The sequence below is a fragment of the Phlebotomus argentipes genome, unplaced genomic scaffold (genome assembly GCF_947086385.1).
Source record: "Phlebotomus argentipes unplaced genomic scaffold, Phlebotomus argentipes genome assembly contig_5, whole genome shotgun sequence".
Classification (NCBI taxonomy): Eukaryota; Metazoa; Arthropoda; class Insecta; order Diptera; family Psychodidae; genus Phlebotomus; species Phlebotomus argentipes.
The window spans coordinates 8,750,215-8,769,720 of NW_026776165.1; the positions used below are offsets into that span (position 1 = coordinate 8,750,215).

Below are 19,506 nucleotides of genomic sequence, written 5' to 3' on the forward strand. Positions count from 1 at the left end.
AGGTGCGCTTGAACAGAGTGGGAATATTAATCATCATAATTAATATTTTTATTACTTCAATTACTGCTCTTAAGAATTACTTAATTGTCTACCGTTTTCTAAAATGAAATTCTATAGTTTTTCTTCTTCTTCCATCTCTCGGTTTATAATAACCTTAATTTATCAGCAATAAAATTGTAATTTTTACTCATTTTTATCAATCATTTCTCCCCTCTTTTTTATTTTCTTCATGTAATTCACGCTCATCCTATTCTTTAATATATAATTCTTTCTTTATAAATTAAGAAATATTTAGATGTAATTCTTCACCTTTCTTCATTTTTTTTTATATATATATTTATCAATATGTATATTTATATAGATTTTTTTTGATGATCACAACAGAAAATTAATACTATTTACATTTAAAATTTGTTTTCTTCTCTCCTCTTCGCGCAAAAGATTTGGGCGCCTCTTCTGCAATTTTTATACTTCTTGCAATCAAGTTTTATTTGTTTTTTTTTTGGGGAAGAATAATAAATGCAGCCCTCTTTTTGCATCTGCGCATATTCCTTCACCTTTCTTTTCTTCAAATTTCGTGGGTACAAAAAGAGATCATTTTTGGTGTCAAAGAAGCATTTTGTTTTTTCTTTCTTTCTTGTCAAGATCTCTCTGTGGGAAGTATAAAGCAATTCGAGTACATTTTCTCTTATCTCCTCTTCTGTCCACCCAAAAATTTGAGTGTGAAAAATCCTAATGCAAACCTAATTTATTTTATCGAAAAAATTGTGTGCATTTCAATTGATTTTTCCTCAGTGTCAAAAAGGTCAATTGTGTTGAGATTTTGAGAGCAAATCAGCCAATCTGAGATGCTTTATCAAATATGTTTCTTGTTTTTTTTCTTTAATTTTTAATACACAATCTACAATTAAATTATTATTTCACCACTAAAATCTAGGAATATTTACAGGTATTTTTTTACCACGCTAATTGTAGCTTTTGTATGCATTCTCTCTCTCTCTCGCTCTGCCTTTCGTTCCTCCAAGAAGCGCGATTTTAATAGTGTTAATTATACTTTCTGTTGCTCTTTATATATTATTCATATATTATTTTTAATAATAATATTCTTTAAGAGTATATTTTACTTGATGATCTTCCTCATCGGTCCTTTTGTCCATCTCTTCGTCGTCCTTGTCTCAAATTGTGTGTGTGTACGTTTGCACTTCTTTCTCAACACTTTTTCCAGCACTCTCACAAACTCTCTTCAGTTCCTCATCATCAACCATCATCATCTTTTTTGATATCTCTTTCCCTTCTCGAATCTCTTGTCACGCCTCTCGACACTTGAGTCGTCAGACACTCTCTCGCCCTGTCCAGCGACACGCGCGCGCCGCGCTCACTTGGCCGGCGCCGGTGGGAATGGATTAACGACCGCCACGGCGGCTGCTTGCTGGCTGGCAATCACGGCAGCTGGAAAGAGAGTCAAGAGAGTGACGCCCTTGCTCACACGCGCCTCAGTGTCTCTTTTGCTTTTGGCTCTACAGAGGAAATCCTCTGGATCATCTGGAAACATTACCTCCATAAGGAGTGGGATACATGGGATATCCCAGACCCACGTGCGTGTGATGGTGCGTGTGGACGTGCCTCTGCGGCGGCGGACTCCTTCCTGCGGCGCCCTTCTCTTCGCCCGCACTGCCGCCGCCACCCTTCTGACCCGTTGCGCCCGGCGCCGACCCACTCGCCGTGCCGCCCGCTGCCGACGTCACCGCCTGCTGCTGCTGCACCATCGAATTCGGACTAGAGACACAGATCTTGGCGCTGCTTCCGGGCGCACCGCTGGCCGCTCCCGAGCTGCCGCCACCTTGACCGCCGCCGCCTGCTGCGCCGCCCGCCTGCCCGGCGCCGGTCGGTGCACCACTCGTGGGGCTCTTGAGCGCACGCTCACTCAGCTCGTGGATCTTGTGCGAGTTGTAGTACTGCGTCGCCTGGTGCTGCAGCATGTCCATCGCCTTGGGATTGGACGTGCGCGACAGATCCTCAGGCGAGTGGTAGCGCGCCGCCGCGGCCATCTGAATGTGGTGGTATGTCGACGGGTGGTTGTACGGCGCCGCCGGCACCAGCATGTTCCTGTACATTGGGTGCGCCGTGTCGAAGGGGAATGGAGACGGATTGATGTATGGCAAGTAGTATTGCGACGTGGGCGGCGGCGGTGGGCCTTGCGTCTCCATCGTGGGCTTCTGACCCTCCTGCTTGATCGCCTTGCCGTCCTCCGTCTTCATCGGCCTGTCGCCACCCGTGCCGGCGCTGCCAGACGATCCGGAAGCTCCCACGGCTCCACCCTTAGCCGACTGGCCTTGCTGGCCGTTCGCCTGACTACCGTGTGCACTTGGCGGCGGCGCCGGCGGGCCCTGAGCCGTCTGTGATGGTGGCTGCGATGGCTGCCCAGATGGATGACCGTACGGCTCTTCCTTGATGCCACCGCCGGAAGGATTCATCCGTCGGCTGTCCGGATACACGTAGAACCTGCAAAATAGCGTAAATTCAGGTGGATTAGAACATGTGTTGAATTCTATTAGGAAGTCAAGAAAGCTGTGACATTGCAGATTGAGACGAGCGTGTTAAACACACGGATTTAACATCGTTCCTGTACGGAATCGCGTCACTCACCGCTTGAGCTCCTCGTCTCTGGCTGACAGCTGATGGACAGACGGCGGGACAGCGTGCGGCCGTTGACTTTGGTAGGCGGCGGCGGCTGCCACGGCGGCCGCGGAGGGGAAGTGGTTGGGTATGTGCGGGGAAGACTCCTTGGAGTAGCAAGAAAGGTGCGGGTCAGTCAGCTCCTTCGCCCCGGTGTGAGGCTCCGCCTTGATGGATCCCTTCGACGGAGTCGTCTGCAAAGAGCGCCACAATTAAGTACAGCCCACAAAATAAATCCTCTTCGCTCTCTACCTTGATTGCATCATTCGGACTCGACGCCTGCTTGTAGTGACTCTCATCCTTAGCCGGCGGCGTTGACGATCTGTTGCTGTTGTCCTTGTTCTCATCTGACGACGATATCAAGCCAACAGCTCCATAGTTGGAGTCAATATCATACGAATATCCGGACGACATGAAGCTGTAAAAATACAAGATTTGTTCTCAGACTCAGAGAAAAAACTAAATTAAGTCTAGACTAAAAGTAAAAAAATGTTAGACTTAATTTCATCACTTTACAAAGAAAATTACTTCCTTTAAGAAAAGAAAAGAAAGTAAGGCTTCAAAATTCTTGATCTTCTTACACTTTGAAGAGCATAAGTTCTATCAAAATTCATTCAAAAGTATTCTAGTCTAAGGAAACCTTCCCATTGTCCTTAACAATTCATTCACAAACACTCACTTGTATGGATAGAAGTGAGAGAGAACTTTTGCTTGTTGTGCATTGCTTGAGAAGTCCTTCAGGGACATTTGAGGCGGTACCGGACCCGCGCTTCCGCCGCCACTCGCCGGATCCACGGCCTGAGATTTGTTCATGAGATCCACTGGCGGTGGCTGAGACTCTTTGGCCACCTTACCGCCGTAGTCCGCGCCGCCAGCAACACGCGGAGCCCCCGCGGCCGACCCTTTGGCCGCCTGCGCCCTCAAGTGCTCCGGTGACATCATGAAAGACGACTGGCTGTAGAACGGATACATGCCGAAGTTGCCAATGTTAATGGAATTAGAGGAAACCTCAGCGATGGGTTGACGCTCGTCCAAGCCCTTCACCAGGCGCAGTTTCTCTGCAAATGAGAAAGGGAAATTGTCAATTATATTCTCTCAAAACACAAAAGACACGCCAATTAGCGTATCAATTAATGAGCTGCAGCACTCGTAAAAGCTTCTGCGTGAATCGTGCAGACCATAAAAAAGAGTGATGGTAATGCTCACCGGTGCTCTCAGACTCAATGACTGGCGTGGAGTCATCGGAGATATCACTGTAGGCGGGACTCTTGACATCATCTGGCCGACTGACGGACGAGGCATTCTCATTGGCATTGTCAACAATTGACGGCGACTTGCGGTTCTTCTTCTGCTTGCCCAAATAGCCGGACTCTGTGTCATCGGAGGCGCTCGACTGCGAAGTCTGCGCCGTGGTCTCACCCTTTGGTGGACAGATCAGCACGCGCGACTTCTCAGTCAGCTGGCCGCCCTCCTTATCCTCTTCATACAACTTCCCGGTGGGAAAGTGAAGCGGCATATCAGTCTCCGCCTTTGGCGCTTCCGCCAGTGGCCCCCCAGCGACGCCAGCCTTGAGTGGAAAGCTCGACTGTGGCTGCAGCATCAGCGGATTGATCATGTCAGGCTTGACAGTCGTGGCTGTCTTGTCCGCCGCCTCATCGTCCTCCACCGCAAACGTCATCGGCTCTGTGGAACCATTGAGAGCCGCCTTCTTCATATCCACCGCGCCGTCGGTCGTCGCTTGTGGCGATTCCGGCGTCGGCGGCGAATCCTCGTCCAGGGAGACGAAGCCGCCGTGAGCGTGACTCTGATGGTACTTCAGCCCAATCGGATTCTTATACTTCTTGCTGCACTCCTGCTCCGGACACTCCAGCAGCACCGGCGACACGGGGCACCGCGTGATGGTGCACTTCTTCGCGGGAATCTGCACATTGAGGCCCGTGATGGGATTTATGATGTTCTGCGTTGTTTCTGGATTTGTCGCCGTCGTCGCCGCCGGTTCGGCCTCGTCGCGCGATTTGCGCTTGTCATGACGCGACACCGGCGACATTGGCTGACTTACGGAACTGCCAGCGGAGCCGCATGATGTGGACGTGGTCGTTGTGGCGATGGACGCCGCTGTGGTTGAGACTGTGGACACGGGAGATGAATTTGTAGCCGTTGTGGTGGAGAGACGCTGACCACCGCGTCCTTTCGCTCCACAATTGCGCAATTTGCTGTGCACCTGACAAGTAAACAACAACAAACAGCTTTTATTGTCACATCTTCACTCTCAGGCAATATTTTTTTTGTCTCTATCGTGAGAATTGTGGAGCAGAAGACAATAAATTCTAATGCAATTATGCATGAGTTTGGAATAGAAATCAGCGATTTAACTTTCAAATTCCACCTTTAAATGCACTTTTTTTTATATATATGAAGAGATCTTTTTAACATAATTAGCCATACTCATACGCTTAGTTACTCGATTTCGCGACATCAACTTCTTCTATCAATCACACACACGGAAGGCTGAAATTACAGCTTCAAGCACAGAATAAATAAGCAGAAAATGCAGTAGAAACGAGTATTCGGCGGTATAACATTAAATCAGATTTAAATCCCATGTAAATAAATCGCTGTCACTGAACAAATTAAGACACGATATGCAGATACACAAATATACAATGATAGAATTGTGTGGCATTTCGTCAAGAGTCGAAGCACCATTTTCTCAACTCCTCTGATCAGTCAAAACTACAAATTCACTCAATATTGTTTACCCTCTTCAAATAAACTTTCCCGTCGTATTTACTATAGTGAGAGAAGAGGCAAAATTTTGATGCTACAACTTACGGAGCTGCGAGTCTCTGTGAAGTTGCTCAGATCATTGTGTGACGTGTTGGCTGCACTTCGGCCACGCTTTGCCCTGGCCTTTGGCGTCCTCAAATCCAGATCCTCAATAGGAGAGTCACAGAATCTGCAAGTGTAACACTTCCTTAAAGCGCACATTCGCATTTCATTTAATTTAAGGTCACTTCCGCAGGGAATTTCTGCACAAATACGCAGAGAAAATCGATATTAATTTCGAAGACATAAAGAGAAGATATGTTGATGAAGCAGCAAACCATAATAAACACAAACATTCTAGGTAAATTATTAAATTAAACTGAAATTATGACCTTTCTTATGTACAACTGTTATTTACATCTCTAGTTTTATACGGAAAGAAATTTACAATTACCGCTTAAGGTATTTAAATCTTCATAAAACATTTAAAAAAAAAAACTTAATGTCCAATAAAATATAAATTATTTTTACAAGTCGTTTAAGTAATAATCTTGATAACAAAATGCCAAACAACAAATAAAAATTATAATTATCTGATTTAAGCAGTTCTAGTCCGACGAATGGCCGTTCAATTATATAAATTCATTTCCTGTCTTGTTTTTTTTTTCTCAGCGGAAAATGTCGCATAAAAGCATTTTCCAATAAAGAAAATAATCATAAATACACACTTAAAGTCACACCAACAGATTAAGATCCTTTTCACCTCGTCTTTCTCCCTGAATTTAGTAAGGAAAATGTTGTGAAATTACCTCGGCGGCGCCCAATCGTGCTGTGTGCAGTCCAAGAGCGTCCCCACGTACGTCTTGCCGCGCCAGGTGACATTCACCACCAGCACGCCGCCCTCGGTCTCGTGCCACACGATGCCCTCGAGCGTGACGGAAGTCCCAGGCTCGCACGGGCCCAGGCAGTCGGGCTCCGTGATGGTGCCCACGGAAGTACCCACCGACATGTCATGCACTGTCTTTTGATCACATTTCAGCTTCTTCAGCGGCGGCGACTTCAGGCCATCCTCGCGCATCTCCTGCTGCCCGGGCGTCGTGAGGAGCGACAGAACACCGCCACCGCCACCCGACGGCATCATCTTCTCGCCATCGCCCGCGTCCGTTTTCATCGGAATGATTGATGATTGTTGCTCCTTCTTTGTTGCATGATTGTTGCCCACTTCGGCAGACGCCATAGTCACGTCCGCTTGCACGCTGAGCATCTTAGCCGTGTCACTGGCACTCTTGCCGTGCGAACACGCATAGTCCTCACCATCGTCCACCTCCGCACTCTGCTGCTCCAGCAACTCCCGCTGGGCCGCCTTGTCCTTCACCTTGTCACGCCTGTGCGAACTGTTGCGCTTCGAGATCACCGGCGCGGCCGCTGACGGGATTTGCGACATGTGACCGGATCCCCCTTTTTTGTCACCTAAAACACACAAGCCACACATCGTCTTAGTCTCAAGTCACTCTCACTCTCATCGACAAGCAGCACAACTCAGAGATGTGATGTCAAGAGATGTGATAACTCGTTTGCACAGCTGAAAAGCTATTCTTCTTCAGCATCGACAATGCGATAGAACCTTCAAGTGATCATTTCAAATTCTAACTCAAACTGGAATATTCCAAAAAAAAAAAATGATATTTTGCATGCACTATAAAATTGTGATTTTTGATATATGATTTGTTACATTAAAACGTCTCTTACAAAGTGGATATCTTTTACAATATTATAAAATGTGATATTTTTAATACACTTTCCTTTAAGTGAAGCTTAAAAAATATAATTTTCAAAAAATTTCATCCATTCAAGCATTCATAATTCTCTACATTTTCATGTAGTGTGAATTATACTTGAAAATGCCTCTTTTCCTTCGCGTAAGAATTCTTAAAAAATAAATATCAGTGAAACTTGTGAAAGAGAAGCAATTTTGTTTACCTATATTCGTGTCATCCCTCTCGGTTGGAAAACCATTCTGCTCCGACTTAACAATCACGTGCTTGGCTTCGGACGTTTTTGTGCCCGGCTTTGTCCGCTTAATCTTCATCTTGAGGCCCTTCTCGAGTGTCGCCTGATGGTCAATAGCCAATTTCATAGCCTTACTATTGCCAGATCCACTGGACGATGATGACATTGTGACAATTTGTGGTGATTGCAAAGTTTGCGCTTTATCCACGACTACTTTCTCAGTCTTCTCCGTTGATGATGTGTCTTTATTCTCATGGGACGCGTGATGAATGTTCACAAATGAGGATTTCTCAATGTCTGCATCGAGATCGGTGATAAGATCACCAATTCCTGCAAAACACCAAATTCTCATCTCAGTCATTTATTTGTATTTTGGAAGCTCAAAAATTCGATTTCTTAGCATAAAAATCACATGATCGGCAATAAGTTTTTTCAAATGCGATTTTTTAATAGATTTATTCATTAAAAAACGTTCGCTAATAAAATGAGAAAAAAAACCTCAGAAGATGCAAAATTGCATTAGATATATTTCAGTTTATTGTAGTGGAGAAAATAAGAACATTTTGCATCAAGAATACGATTGAGAAATCAAGGAAAATGTTTCTCTCGCTTTTTAACAGCAATTTAAGCTTGAGTGTCTAACTTTTATAGCCAAATTATACCTAATCGCAATAGAAATATTTCCAGAGAAAACTCACCTCTAATATCCCATTCGTGGTCGTCGTACTCAAAGTTGGGCTCTTTTGATTCTGTGGTAATTAAATTTGATTTTGACGTCTCCTTGTGCGATTTACCAAACACCACACTCTTCTCCTTATCCACCTTATTGCTCAATGATTTGCTGCTACTGCTACTGCTGCTGAAACGTTTCTTCGCATCCCAGCTTACAACATTGTTGGAAGCCACCTGCAATGATTTCTGCACACACACATTCCCGGAAGAAGAAAAAACAGAACCAGAAAGGTGTCAACAACATAACAGACTCTGTGCCGCCCCCCTCCTTCGCCACCCTCTTTACCTTTGATTGATGGCGGCAAGCATTGTTCTCCTCACGATTTATTGACTCCATACAGAAAGATCAGCTCGATCGAGTGTCGGAAACCGTCCAAATGCACTCACTCGAGGTAATTTTGCCTGCTCCTGAGTGAGATGTGCCGGATTGTGAGCTGCTCCAAGGGAATTTCGTCCACCACTTAGTTCACATCCGAGGGATTTGACCATTTTGCTGCTGCAAAGAGGCAGAAGAAGGACTCAAATTAATCACAACATTGCGAGATACAATTCTGCAAATATGGAATTCAATGACTGACATTTTGTGTGGTTTTCATCACACTCTCAAATATAAACACATCTCTATTGAATCTCACATTGAGGAATTTCCACAAATCTCTCTCTCTGTCTCCCTTTCTCTCGTGCTTTTTGCAATAGTCATAGCAATTTGCAGAGTTTAAGGAGACAATACGAGATACAAAGTACAGTTCTAATACAGACTAATGAATTAGGAGAAAGCAGAACATTGTCAAAAGCAAGTGTATTGATTGCGCATCCTTGTGTAACTTCATATTCTTATTTCTATTAAAGAAAACACAGTCAATTTCATACTATTTGCATATTCGAGAACATTTTTTTTTATTCTACTTTCTGCCCTTTCACATGAATGCAAAGTAGAAAGAGTTTAATGGTTTTTAAACTCCTGCTGCTTCTGCTCAATATTATTGACATACAATGTATTTTAAATTAGCTGAGATTAGTTTGGAATGGATATTGACTTATTTCCGAAAAAATCCCTAATCTATTCAAAAGTTGATCGCTTTGCACACTTTCTTATTATTGTTACACTTGAAAAGCTACAAGCAGGTTAAAATACAGTGACTTGACATAAAATTAAACAAAGTTATGAATTTATTCCTTTTTTGTACTATATTCTTGTAAAAAAAATAATTTTTTTAAAGAGTTAGAATTGAAAAAAGTGTCTGAGAAGCTTTTTCGCCTGTTTATGCTCCCAAAGACTCGAAATTTTCGAGTAAAAGGTTTTATTTTTGCGCTAAAATATTTTTACATTAAGGAAATGTAAAAAAAATGGAATTTATTAAACACCAAGAACACCCCCAAAGAGAAGATCTTATTAACCCAATGAACTATTTACTTAGATATGAAATTGTGCTCGAAACATCCTCGCTCTTCCCCTATTTTCCTAATCCAAATACAAATTCTCAATAAAACCTGGATTTATGACTAAAATAAGTATTTTATAATATCTTGACTCTTCCACTTATCAACTGCTCTTCGTCATTATCACAAAATCACTGAACCCTTCAATGAGTTGATAGATAAGCTCAGAAAAATTGTATCTATTTTTTCTTCCCCAATTTTTTTTTATTTAACCAACTATTAAACCGCAATCCTTTCGTCCTGCCAACGGCCTTTTCCTCCTTGTTCGCTTTGGGTAAATGTGCACTTCCTCGCACGCTCTTTGTCGAGGATTTGCGCACACACGCATTCCGGGGTGGCGAACATGGGAATCCCATGACACTGGGGAGCCGCGCACCCCATCCACGCGACCACTTCCGTGTCTGTGGGCGGAATGGGGGGCGAAAAGCGGGCTCGCCAGGAGGCCGGCGTGGCGCAAAAGGCGCCGCTCGATGTGAGAAAGCGGCCGCGCTCGGGAACCGCACACAACCCTCTTCCGAGAAAAGATGTCTGACAAAATTGACAAGAGACAATTTACATTGCGCGACTCCCTTTCTGCAATAATGTCCAGTTTTTCCACACTGGCGGGCCATCGGCACCGCCCGTGTGCCCCAAAACACTATCATCGCCACCGTGGAATGTCAATTGAGCACAATATACAGCCGAGAATTGCGTGGTTGAGCGATAAAACCCGCTTCGGTGGTGCTTATTTTGCCCGTGAGAAAAATGGAAATTTTTGTGGCTCCCCGTCATGTCAAAATATGTTTTCAAGCATCGACTTACCACATTTACATGGATTCGCTGGTCTTCCTATTACCACATATCGAGAGAAATATCCATGGCTCAGCCTTTTACACAACTATTTCACCGTCTCCTGCACTATTTGCCGCATAAACACACAAAATAGGGAAAACTCGGGTCAGCCTCTTGTGTTCTTTTCGCTGATTGGCGTTCTGTCCCAATGTGGCCCAAAATTGTGTCAAATCCTGTGACGTCCCACAGCGGCGGCGCTGCACTGCTAGAAAATTGCGCGCCTTCGCACCGGCGCCAGCGCCTCTCGCAGCCACCACTGGCGATGCAGTCCAGTGTTTTGACAAGCGAGAATTGTGATATGGTTTTTATGTGAGTGCTTTTCGGTGTTAATTTAGCCGGAAAATCGCAAAGTCTCCCTCTTGCAGACAATGGAGAGGAACAAGATGCTAGGAAGTGGGCGCATGAGCAAGGGCAAGTGCGCTATGCCGCCGCACAGCAATGAATTGTTCGCCCTGGGAAAAGCCACCCCGACGGCTTCGAAGCCTCTGGAGAGGAAGAGGGATTTGTCCGGGAGTTCCGGCTCGTCGGCGGGACCGCTGACGAAGAAGGGACGCCTCAGCGTGGGAAAGCCTGTGGAGAAGCCGCTGGGTGAGATGGATTTGTGGGAGCAATCGGCATTGGAGTGTGAACCTGTTGAGCTGGTGGCTTCTGTATTCGCGGCGATCGATCTGCAAGACAGCGACACTCTGATCGGGCTGTTGTGTGGTAGTATCAAGCTGATGGCCAGCACACGCCATCAGCCGGACAACATTCTGCTGCTGTCACTACTGTACCTGGCTAAGCTGCGTCCCAATCTCTTCGCCAACGAGATTGTCACGTCAGCTCTGGTGGGTGTGCTGAAGCAGCAGCAGCTGCAGCAGCAACAGCTCCAGAGTCAGGGTCCCAGCTTCATGGAGCGCGCCCGGACGAGCAGCATCGTACAGGTGATGGTGACCAATCTGCTGATGCGCGGCTATCACGACAAGGCGCAGTGGCCGGACAGCTTCATGCATCTGTTCATGGAGGACGCCATCAACGAGAGGATTTGGGTGGACAATGACGATTGCATGTGTTTCGTGGAGAACATCTGTGCGCAGTTTGGCACAAAAGTGCCGCCCAAGAATATTCTGACGTCAGAAATCACCACACTAAATGTGCCCGGCAGTTCGGCTGTCAAGGAGACGCTGAATGTCGACGAGGAATCGTCGGAGTCTATGCAGAGCAATGACATGAGATCCGGCCTGGAGAGCATGAGTGATGTGGTGCGAAAGCCTAGATTCACTAACATTGCCAGCACGATTGAGAAGCTGGTGGTGGACACGGTGAAGGAGACGCTGAATCGGCGACAGTCGCCTGAATCCTCCACGAAGAACTTCCTGCGCTTCCTCGTGTCTGTGTGTGGCATTCCGGAGGTGCGATCGCAGGCCATCTCGCGCCTGGAGTTGTGGATTCACAGTGGGAAACTGCTGAAGCCGGCACAAGAGTTGCTGGCGTACATTTGCTTCAACATCAACGGGAAAATTACGAAAGATCACGAAGTGTTGACGAATCTCGTGAAGATACGCCTGAAGACCAAGCAGTCCATCAATGTGTATCTGCTGTGCATACGCGAGATGGTGAAGCAGCAGCCAGATCTGCTGGCCATTCTGCTGAAGCTCGTGGTGCAGAATGAGCTGTCCAATGCAAGGAATCCCAACAACATGGGCATGCTGGCGAGTCTGTTCCAGGAGAAGCCTAATGCCACGGCCAAGTGCTTGGCTGAAATTTATCAGGAGTTCCTGTTGCAGCGCGAAGACTACTTCCGCACGCTGCGCGTCTTCCTGCGCGAGCTGGTAAAGATTCTGCGCTACGATGTGAACTTGCAGGTGTTCACAAAGTCACTGCTCACATTTCGCGAGGACATTAACTATCAGTTGCGCCACTTTGAGTTCAAAGAGCGCGTGTTGCAGTCAATTGTGGACATCTCCTGTCTCTGCATCTTCCTCTCCGTCTCGCCGCAGATCCGAGAAGTAGTGGCTGCGCTGAGAATTGGCAAGGAGACACAATCAAACTTCAATCCCATCCTGAGTGGATTTTACGAGCACGTGGCGGTAATTCAGCTGGACACGCTGATTTGGATTCACGAAGTGGTGCCGGTGATCTTCAAGCCATCCTCCATTGAGTACACACAGATTCTGCACAAGATCCTCTTCCTGGACGCCCTGGAGCAGTACACGAAAAGTGATCAGTGGCCACCAGAGCCGGACAGAGCGTCTCTGCTGCGACTGGTATCGGAGATTCCAGTGCGCGAGGATGCATTGCTGAGAATCATCTATATTGGCGTGACCAAGGAGATTCCCTTCTCCGTGCCGGACACCATGGAGATCATTGAGCAAATCGTGAAGCGTGCAGCACTGTTCAGATTCACAGACTACGCCACACTAAGTGTGAACAAGCTGGAGATCATTGACTTCCTCTTCAGCATGGCGGAGTATCATCATCCGGACAATATCACGCTGCCGGCGGGCTATGAACCGCCCAAGTTGACCATCAGTGTGCTATTCTGGAAGGCCATAAACATCTTGCTGCTCCTCTCGGCGCACAATCCCGAGTCCATCGGCGCATTCTGTTGGGAACACTATCCACTGATGAGGACACTAATGGAGGTAAGAAGATCGCCAAACATTGAATCCTGCTTGAACTCATCACGCGTCTATCTTTTTTTTAGGTGTGCATCACGAATCAATTTGCCGAGCTGAAGAAGATTGAGGAGAATGCAAAGATTGCTGTGTCAGAGAAGTCACAGATTCTGGAGTTTGAGTCACATCTTGCCGCCGCCACGTCTAAAGTCATCATAACAGAGCAGAACAGTCTGCTGCTCTCTCAGCTGATGCTCATAGATCCGATGGGTGTGTCCAGGAAGCCGCCGAGTGTGGTTCTGGACCAGCTGAAGCAACTCAATGTCACGTACAAACTCGGGCATTTGCTGTGTCGCAGTCGCAAGCCGGACTTCCTACTGGACATCATCCAGCGACACGGCACGACACAATCCATGCCTTGGTTGGCGGATCTGGTGCAGAACAGCGAAGGGGAGTTCAGTCACTTGCCCGTGCAATGTCTCTGTGAATTTCTGCTCTCCAATTCGCAGATCAATTTGGAGAATTTACGTGATCTGGAGTTGGTGTCTTATCTGCAGAATCTCCTAAAAGTGATGAGCGAAGATTCGCCGATTCCGCTCGAAGTGCTGGAGTACTTCCTGCGCCGGCTCGCGTCGACCAGCAAGCAGAACCGCGAGATGTCCATTAGGGGCCTTAAACTCCTGCTGAAGATCTTCGACGATGACAATGCCACTCAATTTGCGCCCAAGGATGAGTTCAGCGATTGGTTGCTCAATCATCTGCCACAGATACCCAACTTCCTGCACGCACGCCAATCTATCATTGTCTTCCTGCGCGCGGCATGTCAAGTGGAGAACTGTCCGCGCTTGATAATGCTGTACATTCAGTTTATTGCCACTCACACACTCGAGGACTCGCTCACGGAGATGATCGAGAATATTGTGGACATGTCGCAACTGATCGTGGAGCGATCAACTGTGCTGTGTCACATCACACCACAGCAGGGCCAGGAGCGCGCACAGACGTTGAACTGTCTTTTCGTGATGTTCAGCACGTACTTCAAGCACCTGAAGGAGCAGAAGCAGACCATCAGCTGGCCAGAGTACCAAGATGTGATCATGGTGCGCTTCTACGATGGCGCAGAACTGCCTATTCATCTCAACATCCTCCATGCGCTTGTCATCCTGCTGACATTCTCAGGTATCTTATCTAAATTTTCAACTTGAGTACTTTATTGTTTCCCTGGTTACTTTTCTTCCTAATGTTTTTCCTTTGCTGAAATTGTACTGTGATCTGAAGATTCACTTTGTATTTCTTCCTCAGGAGCACAGCCAATCAACATGGATGAGATCATCGATTACTGGTTCCCCGTAAATAACTTCATCCCCACCGGCTGGCAAATTGAGACAATGGAAACTGTACAAATTCTGCCCGATTGGCTGAAATTGAAAATGATCAGGAGTTCAGTGGATCGTCTGGTGGACGCTGCTTTGCAGAACCTGACACCAGATCAAGTGCTGCTCTTTCTGCAGAGCTTCGGCACACCGATTCTGTCTATGTCGAAGTTGTTGGCACTGCTGGACAGGATAGTCATTGAGAAGAGTGACTTCGTGCAGTCGGCATCGCTGCATCGCACATACTTGGCGCAATTGATAGAAATTCAGCAGAGTAGAGGCGCCAAGAATGGTCACATTGCTGCACAGGCGTTGCAACTGGGTGCGCCGACGCTCAAGAAGTTACCGCCAAAGTCTAAGATTCCCATGCCGGACGCCACGACGCTTGGCATTGACTACAGACACACGCAATTCGATCTGGCGCGCATTCACAAGTCAGGCGAGATTGATGACATCGTGCGCCAAGTGATTATGAACAATGGAGGCCTGAGGAAGTTCAGGAAGCTGATGCAGCAGCTCATGAGTGGCGATTTGGCAGACAAAGTGTGGTTTAGTGTGGGAAAGATTGCGAAGAATGTTCAGTTGGAGCCACAGAGATGTGCTCATCTCTGTCTCATCTACAGAATTTTGCTGATGAATGAGGGAAAGAGTCACAAGATCACACAGGAAGTTCTCAGGGACAGTCTCAATCAAGTGCTGATGCATCATGAGCCGGAGTCGAAGAAGAAATTGAAGATGGAGAAGAAATCTGGTTAGTTATTCCTTATGTATTTCTGTGATAAATCTTCTAATGGACATTATTTCTTTGCAGATTCCGCTCTCATTACATTCGCGCAGTGTCAACAGGATGGAAATGTGATTAAGTCGTTGATCCGGAAGTTGCGCGAGGAGAAGAGTCGGACGGGAATTCTCGTGGACATGCTCGTTGACCTGGATTCTGAGCTCATCTCCAGTCACTTTGACACACAGATGGAACTTCTGTTCGGCACATCGGAGCACAAGTTCAGATTCTACTTGTTGAGTCTGCTGAGCCACCAGACCAACTGGCGCACGCTGCAGGATGTGCTGATGAAGCTCCTGGACGCGTACACAGAGGCAAATGATGCCGGAGCTGTGCTGAACTTCCTGTCCACCATCATGAACAATCCGAAGCTGTGGCAGGCGAGGGATAACAAGAACCATCGGGACACGGTGGAGAGGATCGTGGAGGTGGACAGTAAGCAGATCCGTGTGCTGGTGGAGTATGTAATCAAGGAGGGTGACACGAAGAAGCTCTGCTCGCGTGTCAATTTGCTGCTAAATTGTGTGCGTCCGGACAACATTCCGCACGTGATTGAGTATCTGCTGAGCGAGGAAAATGAGTCAGTGGTTAGGCGGCAATTTCTGCAGCAATTGTACCTCAAAGTGCCGTTCATCAAATTCCTGGCGGGCGAGGAGAAGCGCTTGCAGATGATTTTCAACAGCAATCTGCAAGAGTTTGGCGAGTGTTCGGCTGATTCCATCACACACTGCATTCTCACGTTCATCTCGAGTTTGTCGGGTGTGAAGGAGCGCCAGGAGGTGCAGGAGAACATTGAGTTGCTGGTGAGAAAGCTGGCAGCCGCGCATCCCACTATTGTCCTCAGGCAGTTGCCAGAGATTGCTGGGCTGCTGAAGGGACGCGCAGAGATGGATTCTTCGGTGTTCCGAGCGGAGAATCACATGATGGTCTTCAACTACTTCTTTGGCGTGCTTGAGCTCATGCAGCCGCACATCTTCGCGCGTGAACATCGCGTAGATCTCAACACAATCCTCACGAGTTATCTGCACACACTGAAGCAACATCATGCGCACAACAAGGAAGTGCTGTCACTCATCTATCGCTTTACGGAGTTCATCGAGGCGTACTTCAACACGAGCAACGGTCAGGCGTTTCAGTTCATCGAGACACACATGAGATTCTTCCAGGAGTTGGCGCAGAAGAACCGCAGCGTGCCCGGATTGGGACAACTGCTGCAGAATGTGTCGCTGCAGCAGCACCAGACGACGAAGGAGGGCGAGAGCGTGGTGGCATCTAGATCGGTGGATCTGGTGCTGAATCAGCCTTCATTCGGCATCTCGCATCACTGGACGAACATCATCAACCAGCGCTCAGACGATGAGACCGTCATTCCCACGCTCATGGAAATGAGCAGCTTGATGATGAAGTCCAGCACGGAGATGTCCGAGGCGTACTTCGAGAAGCTGCTCACGCTGCTGTTCTCACACCTCACGCCGCTGCGCGATACCGGCTACACCCTCCTCATTCGCTACTTGAGGGCCAATCCTGGCCACGCCAAGATTAACACGAGCGCCACGAATGCCTACTTCCGCTGCCTCACATCCGACGATCTGGCCGTCGTCTCGTCAGCGCTGGAAGTGCTCAGTGAGATGGTGACGTGTCTGCAGGAGTCGGCGAAGGACATTCTGCAGTGTGTCTTCGCCATCGGTGTGTCCTCGAAGTTCAACACCTACGCGCCGCTGAAGAGATGCGTCGGCGTGCTGAAGATGCAGCACGCGTGCTGAAACTCCTGGACTTTTGCATTTGTGTGCGAATAAAGAGAAGAGATGTGGAATTTCAAGCAATTCTTTGGTGATCTAAGACATTAATGATCTGTTGGAAAACGCTTTGAAGTGTTGAACAATCCATGCGATTTTCGTGGTTTATACAAAGAAAAAGCTATATTCTTCTGAAACAATCTTATATTTACTGATCCTGTCTTTCTTTACATGTTTGAGAACGGTATTAACAAAAGTGACTGCAACCAGAATTCGCGGTCGAATTGAGGGAGGTGAAATTTTAAACGACGAATTTGGTGAAAGGCGTGGGTGTGTAGCTGGGCTTGAAGACGGTAACTGAGGGCTTGACTGTGGGGAAGACGGGCGACTTGTATTTGAAGTCAGTCGGCTTGTACACCTTGCTCACGGGGACCACGGGCGACACTGTGCTGAACACGGGCGTGACGACGGGCTTAGCGGTCACGACTGGCACGACGGGCACCACGGGCTCGGTGTATTTGTACGTGGGATACTTGTCGTACTTGTACTTGTCCTCCACGGACGGGTGTGAGCGGATCCACTCGATGGCGCGGTACACGTACTCCGGCGTCTCGGGTACGTGACTGCCGGTGGCGACGTAGCCGGCGGCGTCAGCGCGGTAGGTGAATTCCACGGGCGTGCCGTCAGGCGCCACCCAGCGTGCAGTGCCCTCGGCCACTTCGCCGCCCACGCCAGACTCGTGCGCGCTGATGCCGGTGCCTGTGTCATAGGAGTAGGAGTAGGAGCCGTCAGGCTTGATCTCCTGCGACCTGTGCACCAGTTCGCCGGGATACACGGCGGCCGAGGCGACGGCGACGAGGGCGAGTGAAATCAACTGAAAGGAGACAAAACACTCACAATCTCTCACGCACAATCACGCACGGAGCGCTGATGGATAACTTACGAAAGTCTTCATTCTGGTTGCAAAGTGTTTCGGGCGATCCTACTAGCCAAACTGATTAAGTCTGGCGACTATCACTGGTCTTTTATATATGCCTTTCCGGGCGCGACCGGGAAGGATGGCGTGGCGGGAGGAACTTGATTTGTTGTCTCTAATCGTCTTCATTATAATATCATAGAACATAAATTCACAACTTGCTCCATCAAGTGTGGCTTACAATTTTTTGGGATGAATTTCGTCTGCCTTTTTTCGTCTCTTTAAGCTTTTTGGAGCTTTTGACGGGTTTGAATGAGGAGAGAATTCGGGGGAGGCTTTTAGCATAGCAATTGAGATCGCGCCGCGCTAAATTTTATACAGATTACAGCTTACTTTGAATATACAAAGGACTCAAAAGACAAAGTGACTATATTAACCAGAAGATGAGATGTGAATTTATTATAATACTCCTGCAAAAGCCACATTTATTTGCATATTTTCGTACAGAGATTGTACATTTACTTTTCAGTAATAAATTACCCTTATTGTAAAATAAAGTTCTTCTTATTAAAAAAAAAAAATCTTTGCGCAGGAGTCCAAGAATTCTAGCAGAATTTGAGATCATATTTTAGTATATTCCATTGAAATCGAAATATTGCCCTTCGTTCTATAATAAATCTTGGACTTGTTGCTCAATTTTCACAAAATTTAACGTCGCTTCCGAATATTTTCATAAATCTTTTTTTTTTCTTACTTCTCGTGCCTTTTTTCCCTAACTTTTGGACAAATACATTAGAGATTTCAGGTTTATTATGTGAATCTGCTCTGAAATAATAAAAGTCAGAAACTCCCGACGAATCAATTATGTGCCTGAGAAACCTGAATTTTGGGAGGATCCATTAGAAAATCATTTTCTGGAAGGCAAAAGACGAACATAGTGTTTTTTTTTCCTCCAGAGTTCATGGGCAGTTCAAGAGTATATTCGGTATTTTTTACAGCATGGCGAGGGAAAAAGAGAAAAAAGACACGTGTAAGATCTTTGGCAAAAATTGAATGAGTATTTTGTGTGTGTGTGTCACTTTCCTTTTCAAAAACGTCTTCCTTCCGCTGCTGTTGTGCTGTCAAGTGATTTGTCTCTGAGTCCGAGGTTCATTGCTCTCATTCGCTGTTGATTAGAATATAAGACAATATAAAGGGGAAATTAATTAGCCGTCTGCTGTGATAGAACGTGGATCATGGGATGGCATGAGAAGTTATTGAAAAGCCATAAAATTTACATTCACGCTGACCTTCATCAGAATTTAGTGATGAAATCCGTTTTCGATATTTGACCTTTTCACTTTCATGAGAACCATCGCGGGTGAAGAGGTGTGAAATTCGATACTGTGTGCTGATGCAAAAATTCTCAGAATTGGTGTACAACTAACCAGAAGTGCGCTTAAAGTGTTAGGCAGTGATAGTGGGAAAGGAAATGATGAACTTTTCTTTAAATGTCTCAATCTTTTTCACAGAATTTCTGCATTTTTCTAAATCTCTACTAAATTCTTCATAACACATTACGATTTTTAAGCATTCCTTTTTGAGTTCATAAAGTGAATGATAAGAACTTCTTTTACTTTTCTTCTTTTAATTTTCACTAAAAATCTCA

The 19,506-nt window shown here is 46.6% G+C and overlaps 3 protein-coding genes across 4 annotated transcripts; 1 reads left to right on the forward strand and 2 right to left on the reverse strand.

Moving 5' to 3' along the window:
* Window positions 1-26: 26 nt before the first annotated feature.
* On the reverse strand, window positions 27-10,596 carry LOC132265552 (zinc finger protein 609). The gene is made up of 12 exons (XM_059766260.1): window positions 10,426-10,596; window positions 8,471-8,680; window positions 8,151-8,370; window positions 7,423-7,782; window positions 6,252-6,912; window positions 5,509-5,632; window positions 3,883-4,897; window positions 3,356-3,734; window positions 2,929-3,094; window positions 2,647-2,870; window positions 1,556-2,502; window positions 27-1,449 (listed from the first exon to the last, which is right to left on the reverse strand). The coding sequence occupies exons 2-12, from the start codon at window positions 8,519-8,521 to the stop codon at window positions 1,376-1,378; spliced, it is 4,221 nt and encodes a 1,406-aa protein (XP_059622243.1). The 5' UTR covers window positions 8,522-8,680; window positions 10,426-10,596; the 3' UTR covers window positions 27-1,375.
* A 77-nt stretch (window positions 10,597-10,673) lies between these two features.
* On the forward strand, window positions 10,674-17,025 carry LOC132255605 (integrator complex subunit 1). Of its 2 annotated transcripts, XM_059751703.1 has the most exons (5): window positions 10,674-10,764; window positions 10,821-13,079; window positions 13,142-14,231; window positions 14,355-15,176; window positions 15,237-17,025. In XM_059751703.1, exons 2-5 carry the CDS (start codon window positions 10,824-10,826, stop codon window positions 16,967-16,969), a joined length of 5,901 nt encoding a protein of 1,966 aa, XP_059607686.1. In that variant the 5' UTR covers window positions 10,674-10,764; window positions 10,821-10,823; the 3' UTR covers window positions 16,970-17,025. The 2 variants fall into 2 exon arrangements, with proteins under 2 accessions (XP_059607686.1, XP_059607685.1); XM_059751702.1 differs by having other exon boundaries at window positions 10,726-13,079.
* A 126-nt stretch (window positions 17,026-17,151) lies between these two features.
* On the reverse strand, window positions 17,152-17,897 carry LOC132255950 (pupal cuticle protein-like). The gene is made up of 2 exons (XM_059752124.1): window positions 17,886-17,897; window positions 17,152-17,834 (listed from the first exon to the last, which is right to left on the reverse strand). The coding sequence occupies exons 1-2, from the start codon at window positions 17,895-17,897 to the stop codon at window positions 17,244-17,246; spliced, it is 603 nt and encodes a 200-aa protein (XP_059608107.1). The 3' UTR covers window positions 17,152-17,243.
* Between the last annotated feature and the right edge of the window lie 1,609 nt (window positions 17,898-19,506).